At 36.7% G+C, this 23,101-nt stretch overlaps 1 protein-coding gene across 1 annotated transcript; it reads left to right on the top strand.

Moving 5' to 3' along the window:
• The first annotated feature begins 1,698 nt into the window (after nt 1-1,698).
• On the top strand, nt 1,699-22,415 carry alcamb (activated leukocyte cell adhesion molecule b). The gene is made up of 16 exons (XM_073862748.1): nt 1,699-1,940; nt 12,978-13,084; nt 13,322-13,523; nt 13,644-13,708; nt 14,969-15,048; nt 15,138-15,316; nt 15,749-15,873; nt 15,953-16,085; nt 16,168-16,280; nt 18,280-18,406; nt 18,595-18,716; nt 19,516-19,648; nt 20,477-20,506; nt 20,643-20,757; nt 20,880-20,987; nt 21,197-22,415. Exons 1-15 carry the CDS (start codon nt 1,886-1,888, stop codon nt 20,965-20,967), a joined length of 1,674 nt encoding a protein of 557 aa, XP_073718849.1. The 5' UTR covers nt 1,699-1,885; the 3' UTR covers nt 20,968-20,987; nt 21,197-22,415.
• The last annotated feature ends 686 nt before the right edge of the window (nt 22,416-23,101 follow it).

Below are 23,101 nucleotides of genomic sequence, written 5' to 3' on the forward strand. Positions count from 1 at the left end.
ATATAAATTATACAAAAATATACAAATGTATATTCACATGTAAACATTTCTTAAATATAAACATGCATGTGCATGCATTTATCTATACAAAGTTGTTATACACAATTCACATACATGTGATGTAAACAAAAACTTTTATTCTGCTATAGATTAATCGCGATTAATCGTTATGCATCCCTAATACAGTACAATAGTATATCATAACATAGGGCTAATATCTCATTTTGCTTCTCAATACAGTACAGGTTTCATCCTTAAAAACTATAATCAATCAAAAATGAATGCAAATAAGACCAAGCCTTTCTTCTGCGGTCTGACTACAAAGCACAGTCAGATGAAATAAAGAATCATTCATGCATTTGAGTTTGGCTATTGACTGACAGTGGTATCTACACCTCCCTCAGACCAGTAGTAGATTACTTCAGGGTCAAACTCTCTACACTCTCCGTAGCCTTGAATATAATGAAGCCCTGCTGTTTGTAGAGTCTCTCATTTACACATTTTTGAATATGTGTGCTTTATTGGATGAGAGCTTCAAATGCATGCATATGCTGATCTTTATACACTCATTTTGAAATACAAAACTGAATGGCTTGGCTTATTTGCTTCTGTTCAGACAGGCAAATGTTTATCTGATGTTGGCTCTGCTTGCTTAAGACCTTCAGATTTTCTACGTAGATGATATCTTGAATTTAAGATGAATCCATTCAACAAACACAAACATTTGAAAATAATGCATCGTAGCAATTGGCTTTTTAGCATTAACAATTAAAACAAGATAGGTACACACGTGCATTATAGGAGGTGTGCCATGTTTATGAACTCTCTTTGAACTGCAGTGGGTTTTCTTTATGCTCCTCAGAATTGTCATGATTTGCTTTTGTTCTTTGTGCATTTGTGTCTCGTATCTATCAGGCAGGTCATTAGGAAGTGTGAGGAAGCACAATGTAAACTGAATGAGATGAGGGAACGCCCCACCCCATATGCCCACCTGCCACTGAGATGACGGGGGATTTCAACTAATATGGGGTAATAAAATGCAAAGGAGGAGAAAAGGGTTTGGTGGCTAACAGGGAGAAGGGGGTGATAATGGCGCTAGAGAGCAAGAAAGAAATGCAAATGATGTAATACGCCTCTTAATTCACTCACAAGTTTTGATCAGGCAAAGAGATTCTCGAAAAAATCCACCTTAACCCGTTTAACAGCTTCGACGTGCAGCACTCATTTGTTTTTAGCTATCAGTTTAATCAAAACAATTTTCGATCAAACTAATCTGATAAATGAAATCAAAAGAGTGTATTTAGTATTACTGGTTCATACATTGTTATAGCCACAGGCAAACATACAAACATAAACATAGCTAATAGCATGTATAAAATACATGTCAAGGCAGGTGTAAAAAATTGCTAAGGAGTTATTATGAAATCTGTGCTGTAAAGATGTCGTTGTATTGCTGAACCTTCACACTTTTTAGGATATGAACCATACAGTTCTCTATATATATATGGATACAAATTGTGTTTCGAATGAGCTCAGGTTACACCAGCACCCTGCCTGATCAAACACTAAAAAATTTTTTTTTAATAAAACACTAGATCACAAGACAAGATAATAGGTGTCATCCAGTGCATGAGTAAGTTAGTTTTTTGGAGGCATATACAGATGGGAGGAGCTTCGGGACAGACCTATAACCGTCCATCACAGCTTCAACAGGAGTATTGTAGCAGGAGTTGGATGACGCACGTGGAGAGCAAGCCTTAAGTTTGAATATACTGTAGCACTGAACATTAACCACATTAACCAGCAAAAACATACTAAGACAAGGATATTACTTCTCAAGTTTATTTTTAGCGACTGAGTGCAAGAACACAACCCCTGCTGAAGGATGCACTGGGCTGCCTTGTTCACGTGTGTGCTCGCCGTGTCGGTGATGAATCAAGGTAAAGTTACTTTTTGTTATATTTATTGTTTATATACATCGGTTGACATTTAAATTCAAATAGTTAAAAAAAATTAATAAGAAACATTTAGTGCAATGATTAAGCTGTGTTACTTTAGGATTGTGTTTTAAGTCAAGCAGCTGTTGTTTTACAGTGAGTTCAATCGACAATGTTATGTGCCACAGTTCTGTTTCATTATTTATGTAGTTTTTTAAGGAAATATTTAAACAAATGAAATATATCAGTATCATTTCTTTCATATTTCTATCATTTCTTTGCCCCCGGCCCCACCCCAACTCAACTTTTGCTTGGCTTGCACCTGTTCAGCTACAGAAACACACGCGCACGAATGAAACAATGAAATGGATGTTATACATATTTAAACCACCTTATTGCGTTGGTAGTAAAACTCTAAGTTATCTTAAACGAGTTTTTTTTCCTCTGGTCCTTTCTTTTATCAGTGAATTTATGAGGCGACTGAGTTGGTTTTAAAGCGTTTGTCTTCATACATCATAGGCAGGTAAAAAGGAAACAAAACCCCTCCGTTAGCCCATCTATTTAACACCTGTTATTGTAAGTTACAGCACCGTGAGTCCCAGCTCGTCTGTCAGTACAACTTTAAAGTAAGTCGTTTGCATTTTGCGCAGGAAGGACAACATAATGATAGGGTGCCATGCGTTGAATGATTGTTGGCTTGTTACACAAACTTGTGTTTTGTGGCGGTCGTCAATTGGGCTCAGTTGTGAAATACTGCTTTTAAATGCGAGATTTCTAAATCAGTGTTTGTGTTTGTGTCGAAAATAAGGCTTCCATTTTTAACACCACTTACATTTTTGCCAAACTTACCCTATTACGGTTCAGTCCAGCTGTTTCTCAGTTCTCCTCACAGTCAATGGCGCGAAAGTTTTTTTTTTTTTTTGAGTGGGGTTTTAGTCTCTGTTGCAGTTGAAGTCTGTTACATGTTTGTCTTCATGATAACGCTTGAAAAAAACAAAGAAACTTTACAACTAAACTAGCTGTTATAGTGTGGCATCTGTTTTTTGTTCTTACCCCACCCTCCCCCATACCCCCACCACAGACGACCCCCCTCATACCCCCACCACAGACGAACCCACTCAATACACACGCGCGCGCGCATACACACACCAACCACATACACACAAACCGTGTGCTATGCCACACTCGTATTACTAGTTCAGCTGGTGGGTTTCTGTCAGTTTTAGTCAGTTGTTCCTTAGAAATCGACCATGTAGTATCTTTATGATAAACATCGAATGCGAATGTTGTGGTTAATATTGGATTTAAATTTAAATTTTTCAGACTAAGCTTCACTGTGACTGTAATGAGGGCTGTAGAAAGTTTTGCATTAGCTGGATTGATTGTTTATTTTATTGTGGAACTAGTTTGAATAGTCTTATTGTGTTTCACTCATTTGTTGTTTCCTGCTGGGAGTTTTTTTTATAGCCAATAGTGAAGAATTCATGTCAATCTGACCTGTTATTTCCAAATCTCCTTATTCTGAAATTGTAATTTTGTAGCTCAGTTGGTAGAATAATGTCCTAGAAATGCAAAACTCATCCTGGGAACACACATACTGATCCAAAAAGATTGAATGCACTGCAAATCTGCAAGTGGATAAAAGCATCTACCAAATGCATAAAAGTTAATGTAAGCAGTTTTTTTAAGTACAAATCCTTATTGTTTAAATTAATAGATTGTTATACTAAAATGCATCTTAAAGGGATAGTTCACCCAAAAATGACTATTCTGTCATCATTTACTCACTCTCGTGTTGATTCAAACCTGTATAAATTTCTTTGTTCTGATGAACACGGAGGAAGATATTTTAAGAAATCTTTGTAGGCAAATCGTTCATGAGCCCCATTTACTTCCATAGTATTCTTTTTTCCTACTATGAATGTGAATGGGGCTCATGATTGGTTTCGTTACAAACATTCCAAAATATCTTCCTTCGTGTTCATCAGAACAAAGACATTTACAGGTTTGAGGGTTAGAAAATGACAAAATTTTTATTTTTGGGTGAACTATCGCTTTAATCAGGTAAGTTAAGGATATATAGAATAAAGGCAAAAGGGAAAGAATGTAATTATGTTGTAAAACGAGACGTCCTTTAGACTATTTTTCAATGCTAAATTACTCAGTAGTTACCATTCTTCCATACCGCACCATCCAAACTAATCTATTTGTGCGTGACATTCAAAAAGAAAGCAAATAAAACACAACAAAGGTGCATTTACTTTCAGAATCAAATGTGATTCATCAACCCAAACATTTTTTAATAAGTTGCCCTCACTATTATTATGGAAAAACTATTGTATTCCTCTGTCATGTCCTCTGTTCTTCACCGCAGTAGTATTTGATTCTTCATAAGAACCAGTTTATCTGTCATCAAGCAGGACAAGAGGGCAATTGTCTCGCGTTAAAAGAGAGGAGTCGCATTGTTTTACAACAGGATAGGCATGTGTGTGCTTTGCAGCGAGGCTCTTGCTCTGCAGAAATGCTTCTATTGAGATGCATGATGTCCCCCAATGGCTCTCAGAAACCTTCAGCGGACTTGTTTGGATCCACCCTGCATTTCGAATAAAAAGGCAGGTTATTTCCCTCTTGTTATTCGGTTTCTCCCGGACCTCCTCCTGACCCCTGCTGTCTGTATTGTTCGGCAGGTTTTCTTGAACTAATGCGTGTACGATTGCGACATCTCCCGCGGACTCATCACCATTTGCAATTAAATTCGACTGTATACTCCCTACCGAGAGCCATTATCTACCCCAACTCCTTCACTCCTCTTGAAAAAGACGTTGGTTTACCATATGAATTACTGCAGCTCATACCTCTGATCCCATCATGCATTTCAAAAGCACTGTTGAGGCGAAAATATGGAATTGTATGTATTGTAAGAGTTGTATGTACCAAAGCCTTTTGGGTTTGATGTGACGCTGGTTGCTTTAGTTGGGATATTTTTATTTTTCTTCCTAAAAAAGCTATGTGATTTTTTCCTAAAGTTTTTGGGTTTGGCAGTGGCCTAGCATCTAATAGGAAGGACTTGTACTGTATATATACAGTTGAAAGCTCTTTATCCCACAGCCTGTGTGCGTTGGGACTCAGGAAATGAAACCTGCCATTACCATAAAAGCCCTCCTAACCCCCCGAACCTGCCTTCTGTCTCTGCATTTATCTTTTTTTCTCTCTCTTTCATGGGACGTGAGTGAGTGCAGACCCTTAAATCATTTTTGCACCCACCCCTTCAGATTTTTTGTGACACATTTCCTTTTACAAAATACCCTTGAGGCATTAACAGTCTTTTTTCATAACACAAGCAACAGTGAAATTTTTTTTTTTAAAGCCACCTATTCCACATTGTCTTGCTATATAAAGGGCATGTGCTTTTTATGCCAGTGCTGTTTGTGCAGACATAGTTAAAGTGTTGGGAGGTTACTGATTGAATGCAATGATGGACTCTATGTAGTCTTGTGAGACCAAAAGAACACAGACGGAAACAAAAGTTAATAAAACCATGGTCAGTTATTGATGACATATACCATATATAGAGGTTTTTGGTTAGCAGTGATGTGCATCTCATTTTAGCATCCACAGCTTCCTGTTCAAACCATATAAAGAAACTCTTTCAGTTTAAAAGTCACCCCCACCTCACCGAACATGAGTTGACATTTACCCATAGTAAAATAGCTTTGCTGTAATTGTAATTTTTTGAAAACGTTTCCGTCTTTGCTTTGCTTGGCACCTTCGAACCCGCACTATTGTTTGCACAGTTGTCTTTTTGTCTCTGTTATCTGTCTGCTCCGTAAAAACAATCTCACATGCAGAAACAGGACTGCTCCTAATAAAAAGTAAGCTCCTAGCCTAACCTTTGACATTTATACTTTGAAGCTTCAGAAATAAGCTTGTCTTTAGCTTTCTTTCTGTTGTGGGAACTTTGATGTCGCCTGCTTTGAGCTGGCAAGCCTGCACAAGCCACAGCGAACCACAGCCGCACCTGTGCCAGGTGTCTGTGCTCTCTGACTGCATGTGAAATACAGATTTCTTCTCCTCAAGAGTTTCAGTGCAAGATTTTAGGAACGGTCAAAGAGCATTGGTGTTCCTGATAACACATTACGGATATGGGTGAGCAGTTAGGGTTATACATTTACGAAATCATAAAACCAAGTTAATTTGTGTTGAAGATGTTAAGGGAAAGGCTGTCAACAAACACTTTTGAATGTTTTGTCATAAGCATTGTTCAAAACTCATATGATTTTCTACATTCCTTTCAAATCAAAAGACGTTACTATATATATTTTTTAATCCAAAGCAACCTACAGTGCATTCTATTCATGTTTTGCATTGGAACCCACAAGCTTTGCACTGCTAATGCAATGATCTACCAGTTGAGCTACAGCAAAAAACAAAGAGCATTGCATTGTCTACTATTTTAAAGTTGCAGTGGAACAAAAAAAAACTATGATTTGATCTTTTTCTGTGCCAATAAAGAAAGCAGGATCACATCTTATCATGATGCGTCTGGTAGAAATAACTGTGATTTGGTAGATCATCAATGAAGTCAGTTATTTTTTTAAATATGTTACCCTGCCTGTGAAAACCCATATGGGGTGGTTTTCCGGACAGGGCTGATCCAACCCATTCTCATGAAATGCGTACAAATAGCACACAGTGTGATTATTGTGCAATACATACGCCAAATTCCAATTTTGCATGCCAATGATACGCCAGTCCTTCCTGTTAACTTATATGGCACATCTTTTTGTGTGGTTTTATTTATTGGTTTCTCATTTGTTTTCTGTTTTTTACCATCGTCGCCCAAACCCCAATTCTAACCCCAACTCCAAGCAACCATGGTTTAAAAAAGAACCTATATATTAAATGACATCCTAAAGCAAAACCCAAATCCAACCCCAAACCCAAGCAACAATGGTTTAAAAAACAAAGCAAATGAGAAACCAATAAATAAAACGACACGAAAATATGTGCAGTGTAAGTGAACGGGAAGGACTGGTGTATTATATGCACCCAAAATTGGAATTTGGCGTATATATTGCACGATAATCACACTGCGTGATATTGGTTTGCATTTGATGAAAATGTTTTGGCTCATCCTAGTCCTATAGACTAAAATGCATGAGTCTTAATTTAAAAACATCTTGCAATGACGTATCTACAAATGTAGCAGTGCCACTGATTTGTCTCAAGATGCACACCATTAATGTTTATTTGTAAGGTATGTTTGTAAAAACTACTTAAATGACCTAATATAACTTAAGATTTAGTCCTGGGTTAATCTAAACCCTGTCTGGGAAACTGGCCCTTAAAGTTTTTTTGGTTTTTATCCTGTCAAAGATTGAATTTGATGCTCCTAATCTCAGATTTTAAGACTTTAGTCACAGATCAAAGTTGTCCTATGGCAAGAATTTGTACCCATTTTGGTTTTAGGCCAACTTTTATAAAATGTTTTGATCCACTAGTTTAGTTTATCCATTGTCGGGCATTGTAGAACCTGCAATAAGTCTGTTTTAGGGTGTTTTATTTGTGCAGATGTAAACCCCCAGGCAAACAGGATCACAAAACAGGAGACAGTTAAGGGTCCTTGTGACCTCTTTGAAGACCTGGCCAAACCCTGAACTACAGAGGAATGTGAAACAGATCTGATCCCACACATCACAGCATCATAGCACATAATGAGAGTTTAAAGATAACATATTTCATTTAGATAGGAATAGGCTTGAGTAGCACTCCCTAAGGTTTTCTGCCTTTTATTGTTTTGCACAGGCGACCTAAGTGCTGCACAAAGCAACCGTGCATTCAGAAATCAATATTTACTCTTGTTTTGTTTACATAAAGGCGGATAATGGTGGTCGGCATACGACCCCCAAGTCATCACGGGCCCTCACACGTTGTGGGAGGCGGGTGTTTTTGAGAGTTAGAAAGGCGAAAGAATGAGCTTATTTAACTCTCAATACAAACTAGCTGACCTTTGTGTTTTGGCACCAAATTTGATTGGTATCTCAGTGCCTGCAAGCAAACTCTCATGTTATGAACACAAGGGGCCCTGCAGGACCCTGTGGAATGCAAATGCTCATTGCCCGAAGTCATTTTGGGAGCAGAGAGACTGGTTTGTAGAGGAGATAAAGTCTCTGTCTATGCAAAGGTACACAACACCTTAATGATTAAAGATAAGAGGCTTTTGAATATACAGTACGTTCAACTGGATGACTGGAATGTGGTTAATTAAAGACCACACAAATAAAGTGTGAAGTTCTGACTTTAGTGTTGTCAGGCTGCAACGTGCTCTGTAGTTTTTACACATAAAAGTCTCTCTTAATTTTAGGGTTGTGCAAACTGTTTTTTTAGAAGCAACTAGTCTGTGGCTTGCATGTCAGTCTTGCAAGCCCAGAGTATAGTCTGTTTTTTACGTGTACGCACACAGCCTTGCAAAGTATGGTTTATTTGACTTGTCTGTATACACAGACGTTCGACGCATGCACATTGTGACAATATGCAATGCATCTCCTTTTTCCTAATGTAAAAAATTGTTTATACTTCGGCCTTTAAGAAGCCATGTACTGTGTATTAATATGGGGACAAAGAAGTCTATGAGAAGGAAAAAACACATGAGATCGTATAAATAATATTAATAACATGATTAAATGGAGAGCAAATGAAAACTTTTGCCTTAGTCTGCTGTGTTTCAGATATATTTCTCCAGAAGTCTCACATATGTCTCCATTAGAGTTAAAGTAGAGACCTTATTGTCACAAACTGGGCTCAGATTTGCCGAGTCAGAAAACAAAACTCAATATTATTGAAGATTTCTCAAACATTTCTTATCAAATTTTCCCAAATCCAGATTGTTTTACCTGTACAACTACCAGTGGCGGCTCATGAGTGCTCTTCCGAGGGGCGTAAATTCAAAATATGTGTTCAGAGTGTCGTGTGTGTGTTTTCAAAATATGTGTTTGTTGCGTCTTGTATACCATGTGCAATGCGTGTTTTGTCAAAATAAGTGCCTGCTGCCCACGCTTCAAAACCGTTTATGATAAAAGAGACGCTCACGTTCACAAAATACACGCAAGACACTCCCTTAACAGTAAACTTTGATTAAGCATAAGATTATGCGAGTATCTGGCAAACGCGAGCGTCTTTTTTAATCAAAACCATTTAGACTCGTCTGCAGCAGGCACTTATTTTGACAAAACACGTGATGCACATAGATTCACTCGACATATTTCGAAATGATGCATCGTGCGCCCTCGAAAAAAGAAGTCACCGGCCGCCACTGACAACTACATTAATGTCACAGCCCCAATACTCTTGTCACAACAATTTTTTTAAATTTAATTACATTTTTTTATTTAATTTATTTTTTTATTTAATTTATTTTTTCTATTTTTTCCTTATAAGCCATTTTAGGAGAAACATCTGAGACTAAACTCATACTTCATACAATCTTCTGAGCTATGAAATTATTAATTTGTATATGATATTTGTGTCAATTGCTGGACAACTAGTCAAGTATTTGATCATAGTGAGCCATTCCTAGTTAATCTCATACAGTATATTATAATAGATGAATAAGTGCATTCTTGACACAAAACGACTTGGTTAACTTATAACCTGAACTTAGTTTTGACCTAAATTTGTTAGATGTTACCAGGTTATGATTCATAACTTATCTGATGTAATTGCAGCGTCTGCAGTGGTGGCAGAATGAACAGCCGCTCATAACCTTGAACTAGTAAATTGCTTTTATGGTTAATGGACCTCAGAGGAAGCTGCTGTCTGTATTTGGTTAATAGTTCTCGATTTAGTTTAATAGCCGTTCATGAGCGGGGGCCTCTGATGAATCCGCCGGGTCAGTATTGAATCCATGCCATGATGTGCCCGTTAGACGCAGACATTCTTTAAGGTCCCCGGGGGCCCCGGCAATCAAATACATAATTTAGACCTTAATGGATGGGATTTCTGAGTGCACTTATCACTTATGACTGCAAGCTGCCTGATGAGTTTTGTTTGGAGAGCAATTTCAGGCCCATCTTAGATTTAATTTATAGCATGTTCAAGGCAGCCTAATGGCTCTTGCATGTTAAAGTAAAGGGGAGTAAAGGAGGACATTTGGTGTAATAACGCAGGTTCGAAATCAATTCCAGGGTTGTTTCCGTCTCCAGGATATTCACCATGGTGGCAGTCTGTAAAACCTTAAAACCACTCCCTTTGTGTCCCTGTCTAATGCACACACAACCACTTAACAGTCTCATTCTCGGGTAAATGATTTACGAACATTTCTTTTTGAAACTCATCACATTGGTGAGATAGATACGATAGATTTTTAAAATTCGTTATAATATATATGTTTTGTACTAAAGATTGGAATAACATATAGCGAGCTTTATTATCAGATGCTACACCAACTGAGCACCTGTTCACTAGACAAAGAGCGTCAGGATGGGGGGTTGGGTACAGCGATGTCATTTGTTTGCTTCACCTGCCCATGGTTTGTATGCGCTGAGGTCACTCATGTACACACCCCTATTGCTCTTGTAGTGTCCATTTACTTATCTACCAACACTAAAGAAAATCCCACGGGGTGGATGAGTAATCCTGATAGATTTACAGTAGAGTTTCACTGTACGATTAAACTATGTTATTGATATATGTTTAAATAACATACAGTTGTTCCTGCTACCATGAATATCTGTCTATAGTTTGGATTCATTTCCAGTTAAGCACTGCAGGTGATGCGGAGAGAATTGGAGGGAACAGAAGTTGTTTTTAGTTCCCTTTGCTCTTTTGTGTCTCTGGGTTTCGTAAAGAAAACATAGCCAGGAGCTGAATTTTGTTTTTGAAATAGTTTGTACACTTAAAAAAGAGCTGTCAGCAGAAAACAATTCCACCGAGCAGTGAGACAGAAGTTCATATTTGCATAACAATGACATAATACCTGACTGTGTGGCCACAGGGTGCAGTTCGGCCTCTTTGTATAAATCTGACTGAAGTTATTAAACACCAAAAGTTAAGTTATTATTTTATGCATTATTTCTTACAACATGACATTTACAAACCGTGATTTATTACCGCATTTCAGTTGTAACGGCAAAACGTTTCTGGAGATTTACAAAATAGTGTTGTTTTGCCATAAATATTTCGCAAACTGCCTTTTCCAAATTCCTAAATAGCTGTTTGAATAGCCGGTTCAGTCATGGTGTACATATTATGACAGAATTCAGTAGAATCTCAATCGCAATCTTGTAATCTCATACAATTTTTTATTGTTGTGTCTGCAGTTATCTCTCAACTGTTAAGGTCCATTCCCCAGAAGTTGCGTTGTGTGTAGTTGTTGTGATAAACTATAACCAGTTTTACTGGCTTTAGTGTAAACCTTTTTATTATTCTGCATTGCGTTTCAGCATTTAAATATGATATATGAAAGCTAACATGAAACATGTTTAAACTCAAGTGTGCAAATTTACAAATGGTGAACTAGTGTGTACTTCAGTAGGGGAGAGCGAGGCAAAACTTAACGCTTTTTGGCTTTGGCTTTATCAATCAAAAATTATATTTAAGTTAGATTAATAAAAAAATTGTACACAATCAACATACACATTTCTGCTACAAATTAACACTTAAAGATAACCTACCGTTATCATAGAGTTACACCGAAAGTGACAGGAGTGCCAACGTTACAACTTACCCCATAGGTGGGGTTAACTGTAACAAACAAAGGGTTTGTCATAACACCTGCTAGAAAATTTGGTTCAAAGACAAATAATTCAATATAATTCTGTCTATATGGATATTGTTTATGTACCTGCCTATAATAAATTAATGTTTGGATATCTATCTATTCATGATCTAACCATCTTTGGATTATACATCAATGCATATAAATACATTTTTCAAAAGGGCTGCATAATTAAGACAAAAAAATCATAATTGTCAGTTTTTCCCCTGATATTATATTAACAGTTATTATTTTGATTAATAGTATTACATTGTCATTTCAATATCATTGGATACTAGAGGCATAATTGTAACACTGTGTTACAACTAACCCTGCTGTGTAAAAATGTTTTTAATCCCAGCTATCAGTTACTAGGAGTTGCTGACATGTTTCAAAATGGTGTTATGTTTTAGGTAACAAGACAGTGATTAAAAGAATATAAGGTTGGATTTTGGTGACTTACACACCCAACTTAGAAATCGAAAAAAGATGAGAATTTACTTTTATGCCTATTTACTTTTTTTACACTCTTTGATTAATATCTTAACCAAAAAACATCAAAACTTTTCACAAATTCACAAGAGATCATTTTCTGACAGTAAGAGAACAAGACCAAAATCACAGATTGCTCTGCCCTATATAAATATGTAAAGTACCTGCATTACAATTAACCCCGCATTAGTTTGTGCCCAGCTCACCCCTATGCCTTTATGTGCACTTTGCTACATGCTACCCAGCTTTAGAGACTAAAAAACATGTGGCTCAAATATCTAACATTTACATTTATGCAGTTTTAACCATAGCAACTTACAGTGCGCGTTCAGCATATACATTTTGTTAGGATATCTTGATCTTAAGATTTTTAAGGGTTAAAAAAAATCTTCTGTCTTTGTAAACATTGTGAAGAAATGAAAATAAAGAGAAAAAAGTGTTTCCAAAATAACAAAAAGAGTTTATAATTTTAAAAGTTAAGTTCCCGTACAAAAAAATCAAAATGATTTTAGTATGCTTCGTGTCAGTGGAGTACAACTTTTTGGAGTGCTTGAGTCTATTTGAATATTCAAACTTTTGCCTGCTTTGCCTGGTTCCAGGCAAAATTATTTTCATTTAAATAATATTGAAATCATGTGGGTCAAAAAACCCAAGGGTTGATTTCACAACATACAAACTATAACCAGTAACAAAACACGATCAAATGTATGCTCTCCCTTTGCCTGACTAATCTGTATCTTGTTATCTTCACAACACACATCACTCCAACACTGTTTTTTTCTTGTGTATTTTAGTGAGCAGTTTGGAAACGGTCACTGCCAATTATGGCGAGACTGTTAAAATCCCATGCAACAATGGACTTCTCAAAGCAGAGGATATCGATATTATCAAATGGAAAGATGTAAGTAACTATTATGATGTGCTAGTCAATTTCCAGCTAAACAGTTCATTTCATGTACTGTCCCTCCCCAAACTGAACCATTGGGCACACGAGACTATGCAAACAAAACAGAACAATGTTTAAAAGCATCACAGAGCGGCACTGTTTACACTCCTCAGCACTCTATACCTATAAATGGCTTACCTGTAGTTGTCTATTAAACTGCACTGTTTAACCAATGTCTGATGTGTTCATTAGGATACAGATAGCAGTATACTGGTGAAACGTGCAGGTAAGAATGCCACCATTGGAGATAATGTGAACTACAAGACGAGAGTCAGTATTCAAGAGGACTTCAGTCTTGTCATCACAAAAGTGATTATGGCTGATCAGAGAACATTCACCTGCCTGGTGTCAGGCAACGACATTCTGGAATTCCCTGTCCAACTGCAGATTTATAGTAAGTTTGTACACCACAACCCACAGCTTCATATTTATCACGATAAATCTTAAAAACAGCAAAGACTTATGGGTAAAACTTATGAATCATACCACTAACCAGCGTGTCTTCTTTCTGCAGAGGCTCCGTCGCAACCTCAGATCACAAATCAAGCATCTGTGATGGAGATCGGCAAAATGACTGTGGTAGGTTTTGTCATTTAAAGTTCACAGATAGCAAAGTCTAATATGATTATTATTTATGTAAAGAAAAAACAGATACACTATCAGGAAAAAATGGTCAACAAATGGTCCCTAGCTGTCACTGGAACTGTACCCTTTTGAAATGTAGATCTTTGCACCTAAAGAGTTCATATTAGTACCTCAAAGGTACAAAATGCATATACGTATCTGTACCTTAATTGTAAATATTAGGACCTTTGAAAGGGTAGGCCCCAGTGACAGCTTAGGACCATTTTTTAGCCATGAGTTACCCAAGAACAAATTGTTTCATGTACTGAATAAAGAGTTTTTAAAAACAACAATCTATTGGCGCTTTTCCATTGCATGGTGCCCCAGGGTTTGGTTTGGTTTGGGTCAGGTCAGCTTACTTTTGGGGGCTTTTCCACTGGGTGCAGTACGTAGCACCAAATACTTTTTGTTGTACCACCTCGGTCGGGGTTCCAAGCGAGCCGAGCTGATACCAAAACGTGGCACGAAAACACTGTAGATCACTGATTGGTCTAAGAGAATCGTCACTACCAGTGTCATCGCTATAATGTAAAAGATTAGCTTTACCTTCGTGCTAGTTTGCGCTGTCCCGAGTAAACCTGTTGTCAACTGTGCTTTGCTGTAAGTTCCCAAATTCCCTTTTAGCGATGAAAACATCCACAGGTTGAGAATCAGGAACACCATAACAGTTTTTTCCAGACTTGGAGTTTGTGGTGGCACAATCGCGACGCTCACGTCCACATATATGCTTAAATGCAACTTAAATGAGGCTCAGTGGAGCGCATCGACTGACACCATGGGTATTTGTACAGAAACTGACATGTAAGACAGAGGTAGTGATAAACGTGATGTGTAAACATCTATTTGTGGTGGCTAATTTTGATTTTGTGGCGGACTGAGAAATAAATAAATGTATGGGAATGTACAACAACGCTCTCACTTGTATGATGTCACAGCAGTAGGCAGCACAAATATAATGACACCCCTATAATTCCTCACTCTGTGAAAGTGATAATAAACTCGATGGAAAAGCTAACCAAGCCAAAGTGAGGTGAGCTGACCCGACCTGACCCATACCGTGGGGTACTATGCAATGGAAAAGCGTCATATGCTACATTATGTGGCATCTTTTCATAACATCTAATGATAAAATCAATGCTTGCATCTTCTCATGTATAATAATACAATAATCTTTGTCTTCTTTCTGCTAACTATTGGGTATTTTTATCTTATCAGCTAGCGCAGTGCCGTACCGAAGGGGCCAATCCAGCTGCCGTCATTTTATGGATTAAGAACAAAGCTACACTGTCTAACAGTACAGTAGAGATGTGACAATGAGTGCTAATACTGATATACTACAATTGGATGTTTTAAGGGCTTTTATTAATTAATCATTTCTGTTGCTTACAGTGGTTAAAATCATAACTACTAAGGATGTTGATAGCGTGACGGGACTTTCTGCCACCACTTCTACACTGGAATATGCAGCGGCAAAGGAGGACATTGATGCCAAATTCATCTGTCGAGTTCAACACCCTAAGTCAGCTGACATGGATTCATCACCGCTTAACTTCACAGTGAACTGTGCGTTATGTTTTCTAACATTTTATTACTTTCTTTTATAATTTTGTATTTATAGTTTGTGCAGTGTCTTTGTAAATAAATCTATTCAAAACTGAAGTGGTTATTGGCCTAATGTTTGGGATAATTCTCATGATTGTTCAAAATGACCATTTGAAGCACCAATAGAATCAAATGGCCCTTTGAATTTCATCCAATAAGATCTGTAATCTGGCCTATTAGGAGTTTGCCTATTGAATGTTCAATATGGGTTTGGTGTTATTGTTAAGGAACCAGTTCAGCACTACTCAGACAAACTCTCGAGAGCATTTCCCACCACAAGAGCACTCTCAAAGCCTCAACCCTTGAGCTGAAGAGTCTCTTTTGGTGTTTGAAGTGCCCTTATCTGCATAGGGCTTAATGGCTCCCTGCTTCATACATGTCCTCTCTCCACAGACCCCACTGAGAAGGTCGAACTCCAGGTGGTGTCCAAGGGTCCTTTTATGGAAGGAGATAACGTGACCCTCAAATGCACGGCAGATGGGAACCCTCCTCCAACAAGCTACAACTTCTACATCAAGGTACGTCTGCTCTGCTTTTTCTCGCTGATGGGTGTTTTTCGGATGAAATACGTCAAAACGTGCCTCTGTATCTATGCAGGGTGAGAAAAAGGCGGTGGAAAACTCCAACACATACACCTTGAGGAACATCACTCGCGCCCACACCGGAGAATACAAATGCTCACTGGTGGACAAGGAAGACTTGGCGGATTCTAAACAAATTACTGTTGATTGTACGGGACACTTTTTTCTGATTTGGGATTATTTTTTTAGAGGTAACGATGTTTTATTGAGCTCTTTATTTTTTCTCCAAAGACCTTGAGGTGGTCCTCAGCAGCACCGGTAAAGTTGTAAAGAAACTAGGCGAGAGCTTTGAGACCACTCTGGATGTTAAAGCATCAGGAACGACACAAACGTCTTGGAAAAAGGTAGGAATTTAATTCACATTAAAAAAATTGGCCTTGCACTTTTCATCTATATACACTGCGGGTCTCTTTAAATGTAAGTCACTGTCGTGTTTCTACAGTTGCCCTAAACAGCCAGACTGTCCCCTATGTTGTCTCAAACGATGACATGTTTGTCCTGTGGCTGCTACTGTGGCTTTTTTTTTATTTTGAAAGGGAGGGGTGAGCTGTTGGTTGAAATTCGCAAGCTCACCGCTAGGATCTTTAATGTTGGCACAAGAGAGACAATGAGTGCGTTTACATGCACAGAATAAGCGAATAACTATCAAAACTCTGCTTATTATAGAAAATTTTTTTATGTGTTTACATGCAAATCAATAAACCGGCTATGCAGACAACTGCGTTTACATGGGACTTGGAGATTTGTCAGGTTTTTTCGAAGGCAGTGACATCACCGCCTATAGTCCATAATAGTCGTCAGTGTTGGGGAAAGTTACTTTTAAAAGTAATGCATTACAATATTAAGTTACTCCCCAAAAAAGTAACTAATTGCGTTACTTAGTTACTTTTCATGGAAAGTAATGCTTACGTTACTTTTAAGCTACTTTTGCGTTACTTTTTCGTACTTGGCTGAGGCTTGATCTCTTTCAGGCCTTGCAGGATTTTTATGATCGCAAAAATGTCAAGCTCTGGCCTGGCATCTCTGTTTCTGACTCAAACTGTTCCCGCTCAGGCGCACAGAGTGCGTAATTTTACGTTAATATGTTCAATTTAATTCAATACATTATTTTATTTTTAAATTTTATTAATTAAACTGAAAAGTAACTCACATTACTTTTTTATTTAAAAAGTAATGCGTTACTTTAGTCGTTACTTCAGAAAAGTAATATTATTACGTAATGCGCATTACTTTTAATGCGTTACCCCCAACACTGATTGTATTAATTAAACTGAAAAGTAACTCGCATTACTTTTTTAAAAAGTAACTCAAATATTAATGTGTACATTTATAAAGTAATGTGTTACTTTAGTCTTTACTTCAGAAAACTAATATTATTACGTAATGCGCATTACTTGTAATGCGTTACCCCCAACACTGATAGTTGTTCAAAAAGCTGACGGCATATATGTCTTAAGCTATACTGTTGTATCTGTTCTCTTGTCTGCAGAACCTGTAAATATAACATCAGCTTTTATTTTCACAGTTTTTCTGCCACCTGCTTTAGTCGAGCGGAGACTGTTATGCGTAACTTTGCGCTTACTTAAGATAAACGTCACACACGGAAACATGCGCACATGAACAAAACTGCAAGGAAGCTGGTTAATGTGTTTACATGCAACATGAAATCAGGGTAATGAGCAAAAAACTACCTGTGCCGAACGTTTTTTGCTAACGCCGTTTATGCGTTAAAAGAAAACCATTTTACGCGTTTACATGACCTCACAAGTTATGAGTTTATTAAAGGGGACATTTCACAAGACTTTTTAAACATGTAAAATGAATCGTTGGTGTTCCCAAGAGTACGAATGTGAAGTTTTAGCTCAGAATACCTTATAGAAAATGTATTATAACATGTTTAAAATTGACACTTTGTAGGTGTGAACAAAAATGAGCAAATGAGTTGATCTCTGCACTAAATGGCAGTGCCGTGGTTGGATAGTGCAGATTAAGGGGCGGTATTATCCCCTTCTGACATCATAAGGGGAGCTATATTTCAATGACCTATTTTTTCGCATGCTTGCAGAGAATTGTTTACCAAAACGAAGTTACTGGGTTGATCTCTATCACATTTTCTATGTTGATAGAAGCACTGGGAAACCAATTATAACACTTAAACATGAAAAAAGTCTGATTTTCATGATATGTCCCCTTTAAGCAAAACTGTCGTAAAACTCTGCATGTAAACACACTCAATAAAACAATCGCAGAAATGAGCAACTAGTGCACTGGTCAATGTACAGAAAACTAAACTTTCTGTTTGATTTCTAATCATTCCTAAATGTTAAAAAAAATCTGTTTCAGGACAAAACCAAGCTGGAGAGCCTGCCAAAGTTCGACAAGCTGAAGTATTCTGATTCTGGAGTGTATGAGGGTGTTGTTACGATGAATGGCCTTGTGAAAACAAAAACATTTGAATTAATAGTTGAAGGTATGCCGTGCTATTATACACCTGATTTATTGATGTATTTGTTTGCTTAAGAGCACAGTCAAAGTTTACACATTTACATTTATTCATTTACATTTTATTCATTTATCCAAAGCGACTTACAAATGAGAGAGCATTAATCAGCTCCTTTGGGAAAGTTTTCATTTGAAGCTAATGACATCTTTTTACAGGTGCTCCAGTGATCAAGAAACTGATCAAGAAGCGTGGTGATGGATCAGGGAACAAGGTCTTGAGTTGTGAGGCCGAAGGCTCTCCAAAACCCACTGTACAGTGGAGCATCAATACCACAAAGGTAAGTCTAATATCATTGACCTTATACATTTATTACCTGAACAAGGAAACAAAAATTCTTAAAAGAAAATGGTTAATGATGTTCTGTATTGGATAAGCCAGCATTACGTTTTCAAATGACTAAGGGTGTTGTCACAGTGCGTAAATGACCCCAGAAGCATTTTTCAAAGCATGTGAGGTATGGGTTGTCACATAGTTTGTTAGACAAAGCACCTACAGTAAATGTATCAGTAAGCACTAGGATGACCTCACTATTGGAACAAACCAGTAAGCGAGCGTGTACCGAAAAAGTGGTTGTTGATGTGGTTTTGTAATGGTATAAAAGCAACTTACCGCACATCAGAAGATTATTATCTGCATCATATGCAGTCTCTATGCAAGTGAAAGGTAGGTAATATACTGACACAGAAGGGCAGAAGTTAGAGCAATAGCGCCATCTTGAGGAGCATGTACAAAACATAATACATGATCTGATATTATATTGCTCAAGTACTTGTTGCCATATCATTGTTCTTTTTTATAAAAAAAAGAAATTGAGGACCTCAGATGCAAAAGCCTCTAAAAGTCACCTTCATCAAAAATGAGATGATGAATGATATTAAACTAATGCTTTCAAATCCGCCTAATCCCGACCTTAGGCCAGTCAAAAATACCGGTTTGTTGGCAGAATCCATGAAGAGTCTAATAAAAGATGCTCATTTACAATAAAACATATTCACTTATACGCAGTTTAATTATATTCATGGAGAGGATTTAAAGGTGATTTGTCATTGAATGCATGTCATGTGCTGTATTTGCAGGTCGATGAGAGTGAATATAAGGATGGCCAAATCACATACAGCATTACACTTATTCCTAAAGTTAATCTGACTGTGTCCTGCACTGTCTCAAATGCCTTGGGTTATGATGTTAGAAGCATAAATGTATCCACAAGTAAGTGTCACCTCTCATCAAACATTCACAGCATCACTTTTTTTATGTAACACAACATATTAGACAATATAGTAAGCTATTCACCAAACAAACTATATATGTGAAAACCCAGCTAAAGTCTTTTTTTGTGATTTACTGTTTTCTACATAAAATCATCCTACGTAATGTATGAAAAGCATTCTGTGAAAATATATCCTTGATATCTTTCAACTGAGTAAGATCATGTCAAGGATTGTAATCAATTTGAAAAAAATCAAACTTTGATGTTTTAAATCTCATTATTAGATTGAGACTTTAGAATGGATTTCACAGACTGGGTCACCTATGTTTTTTATATGTTGCTTTTAATATGTTTTGTTAAAATACATCAATCAAATACACACCACCGTTGAGTTTAAGCAAAAATGAAAATGATGTCAGCTTCGCTTTCATTTGTGAAAAGAGCGTCTTGTGTTGTATGGAAGAAAAAAGTAATACATGGGGATCAGTAAATGATGATGACATTCATTTTGTGGTGAACTGTCCATTTAAAACTTTTCCTGCATTTCAATTAATGCTTTTTTTTTGAGATGCCAATCTATATGCTTTAACCTTAACGTGCTTTAACTTTGCATGATTACACAATCATTTGCCAAATTATACTTAATTAGAAAATCAGTCTAGGCTTTAAGCATCTGGATTTCTGTGAACACAGGCATTGTTGTCTCATGAGAATCATTTGGGGTCATTCTGTAATTTTAAGGTTTAGAAACATTTCTGCAATGCTGTGTTTTATGTAATAAGCTTTTTTCCACAATAATTCAGTATGATTTTTTTATTTGGTTACAGTTGCTGATGCTGTGCAAATGGACAAACAAGGTAAGACTTTGAGCTGTTAGTAAGCTTGTTTGCTTTCGTTTAGTTAATAACAATGGACTTTGTTTAAATACTTTATGGTCTGTCATTCTCACCATTTATCCACCACATTTTCTAACATCCATGTTTCCTAAACAAGATCAGACAGATGAATATGGTGACCAGACTGCAATGGTTATTGGCATTATTATTGGTGTGTTGCTGGCCCTTCTTGCAATAGCACTGGCCTACTGGCTATATTTGAAAAAATACAGGTACCGTTTTCTTTTTAAACAGCAAATAGATTAGCATTCATCATTACATTTGCACATATTTTACGCAAAACCTTGGTAATTGTTTAAAGTGGTAGATTGTGTAACCTTTAATCTGTGTGTAGGCAAGGCACATGGAAAACTGGAGAAAAGGAGGATGGGTCAGCAGAGGAGAGCAAGAAGCTTGAAGAAAGCCAAAAAGCAGATGTGTAATGTTCAACGAGCCATTCAGGGTGAGTGACAAAGTATTTCTAAAATATTTTCAGCCAAATAAACTTTTTAACTAAAAAAATTGTGCCAGTAGCAAATTTTAAAAAGCTTACATTATCTAGTTCTATGTTTGATAAAATAGTTAGTAGTAAAAAAAATAGTAAAAGTGCTGCAGGAACACATAATATGTTATGAATTTGACAGTTCATTAAAACATTGTTTCTCTCCACAGAAATTATTGACTACAATTCGTTCTATCTAAAAGAGGAGAGGTGAGCGTCAAGGAGAAATCTGTGAAAAAACGAAAAGCTGTAATGGAGGGTCTGAGTGGCTGGGCCAGTTACATCTCCACCATTGTCTGAAATGTGTCTTTGCCTCCTCTGTATTGGGGCAGTTCATAAATAATGTGCATTGTAAAGTATGTGAATTGTTTGCATTGAAAAGGCCATTAAGAAAACTGTTTGTAAAAAGTGTTTGTTTATATTTTGTTGAGGTGGCATATGTTGCCGCCTGAATTAAAGTCTTATTTCGTTAAAATTCTCCTGTGCCCAAAGCATTCAGTACATGCAAACTTATTTTGGCAGTTTCACATCATTTGGTAAAAACACTGAGGCCTTTACACTGACAATGTCTCCATTGTGTTACATATGTGGTACTAAATTTGTGGCATGTTGCGAGGCATGATTTTTGCAGTTGTACTGAGCACTTGGGTTGAGTTTTAGGTCTGTTGACAAGAAAAAAAACTGAGCAGTGAAATTAACATTTAATGTGATGATATATTTGGATTTTAAGACAATTGTTTAACTGTATATACCCTTGTTAGCGTTCTAATAGGCCTAATAAAAGACTGCATTGGAAGGTAAAAGATATAATGCAGGGACCAGTGCTTGTTTGTTAATAAAAACAATGCCTTTTGCTTGGATCGTTTATTATTGTGCCTTGTTTACCATACAGTTTTGAGGACTAAATTAGAGTCATGTTACCAAATTTGTTTTAATGTGCTTCAATGTATATTCTCACTCACGTTTTCTCTCAGATTATCACCTGCGTGTGCTCTGATATCATTCATGCATCATTGTTCATTCATTACGGTCCTGTATGCATTATTTGTAAATATGGTGAACTTTTTTGTTGTTCTGTTTTTGTTCTATTTATATTGTTAAGGTTTAGCTAAGTGGCAGTGTTTTACCATTATGTTAGTTGTAGTAGTGATTTTTCCTGAAAATATACCTCTGTTGCATTGTACAGTACAATTGGTATTTACTTGCAGGCTTTGGAATGGTGAAATTGAATCTTCCAACTTTTCATTTTAGTGGTGTTCCTGTATTTCACTTCGAGTGCATTTAAACCACCATTGAGACCAAAGAGGTTGAATGTGGCCATGCGAGTATTGTACATACTGACCATTGTTTTGTACCTTTAGTTCAAATAAAGTGTACATTTTTAGGAAAGTGCTTTTTCTTATTTTTATTTAAACCACCAGCGTATAATGTATGCTGACAATTGCACATTGTACATATCATTGTAATCTATAGAATCTATAGAAATTGATAATCTGTCAGAGAAATTAAAGAATATTTTAATGTAAACAATTATTTTAAAATCACATGCACAACCAGTTAAAGGTTAGGACACCCCTTTATTATCAACACTAATACAATTTAATTTTAGAATAATAGTCAAATTATCAGAACTACAAGATAACATAAATGAAATATCACTCATTTTTTCAGTTGACTTCATAAGGTATAAACCTGGGTTACCTTTGAAATCAGTGGTTCTCAAACTTTTTCAGTGTGTGGCCCCCATTGAAAATGGTGCCTCATTTCTTGGCCCCCCAAAGAAAATTTATGACATAAAACATTGTAACACTTAACATTTTAATTAAACAATATATTCAATGTAGTGCTGTTGGTTAGTAGCATTATTTTTCTGAGATTTAAGTACACAGAATTTATAAATTAATTATTTTATAAAAAACGCGGCTCACCATCTCAGGGCCCCCACTTTTGAGAACCACTATTTTAAATAACTCAGGGCTCAATGTAAATAATTTTTTCACTGGCCCCAATAAAAAATGTCAGTTTCACATATTTAAAAATAATTCAAAAGTCAAATATAATTGTATACATATACA

This window comes from Misgurnus anguillicaudatus, chromosome 24 (assembly GCF_027580225.2).
Source record: "Misgurnus anguillicaudatus chromosome 24, ASM2758022v2, whole genome shotgun sequence".
NCBI classification, from domain to species: domain Eukaryota; kingdom Metazoa; phylum Chordata; class Actinopteri; order Cypriniformes; family Cobitidae; genus Misgurnus; species Misgurnus anguillicaudatus.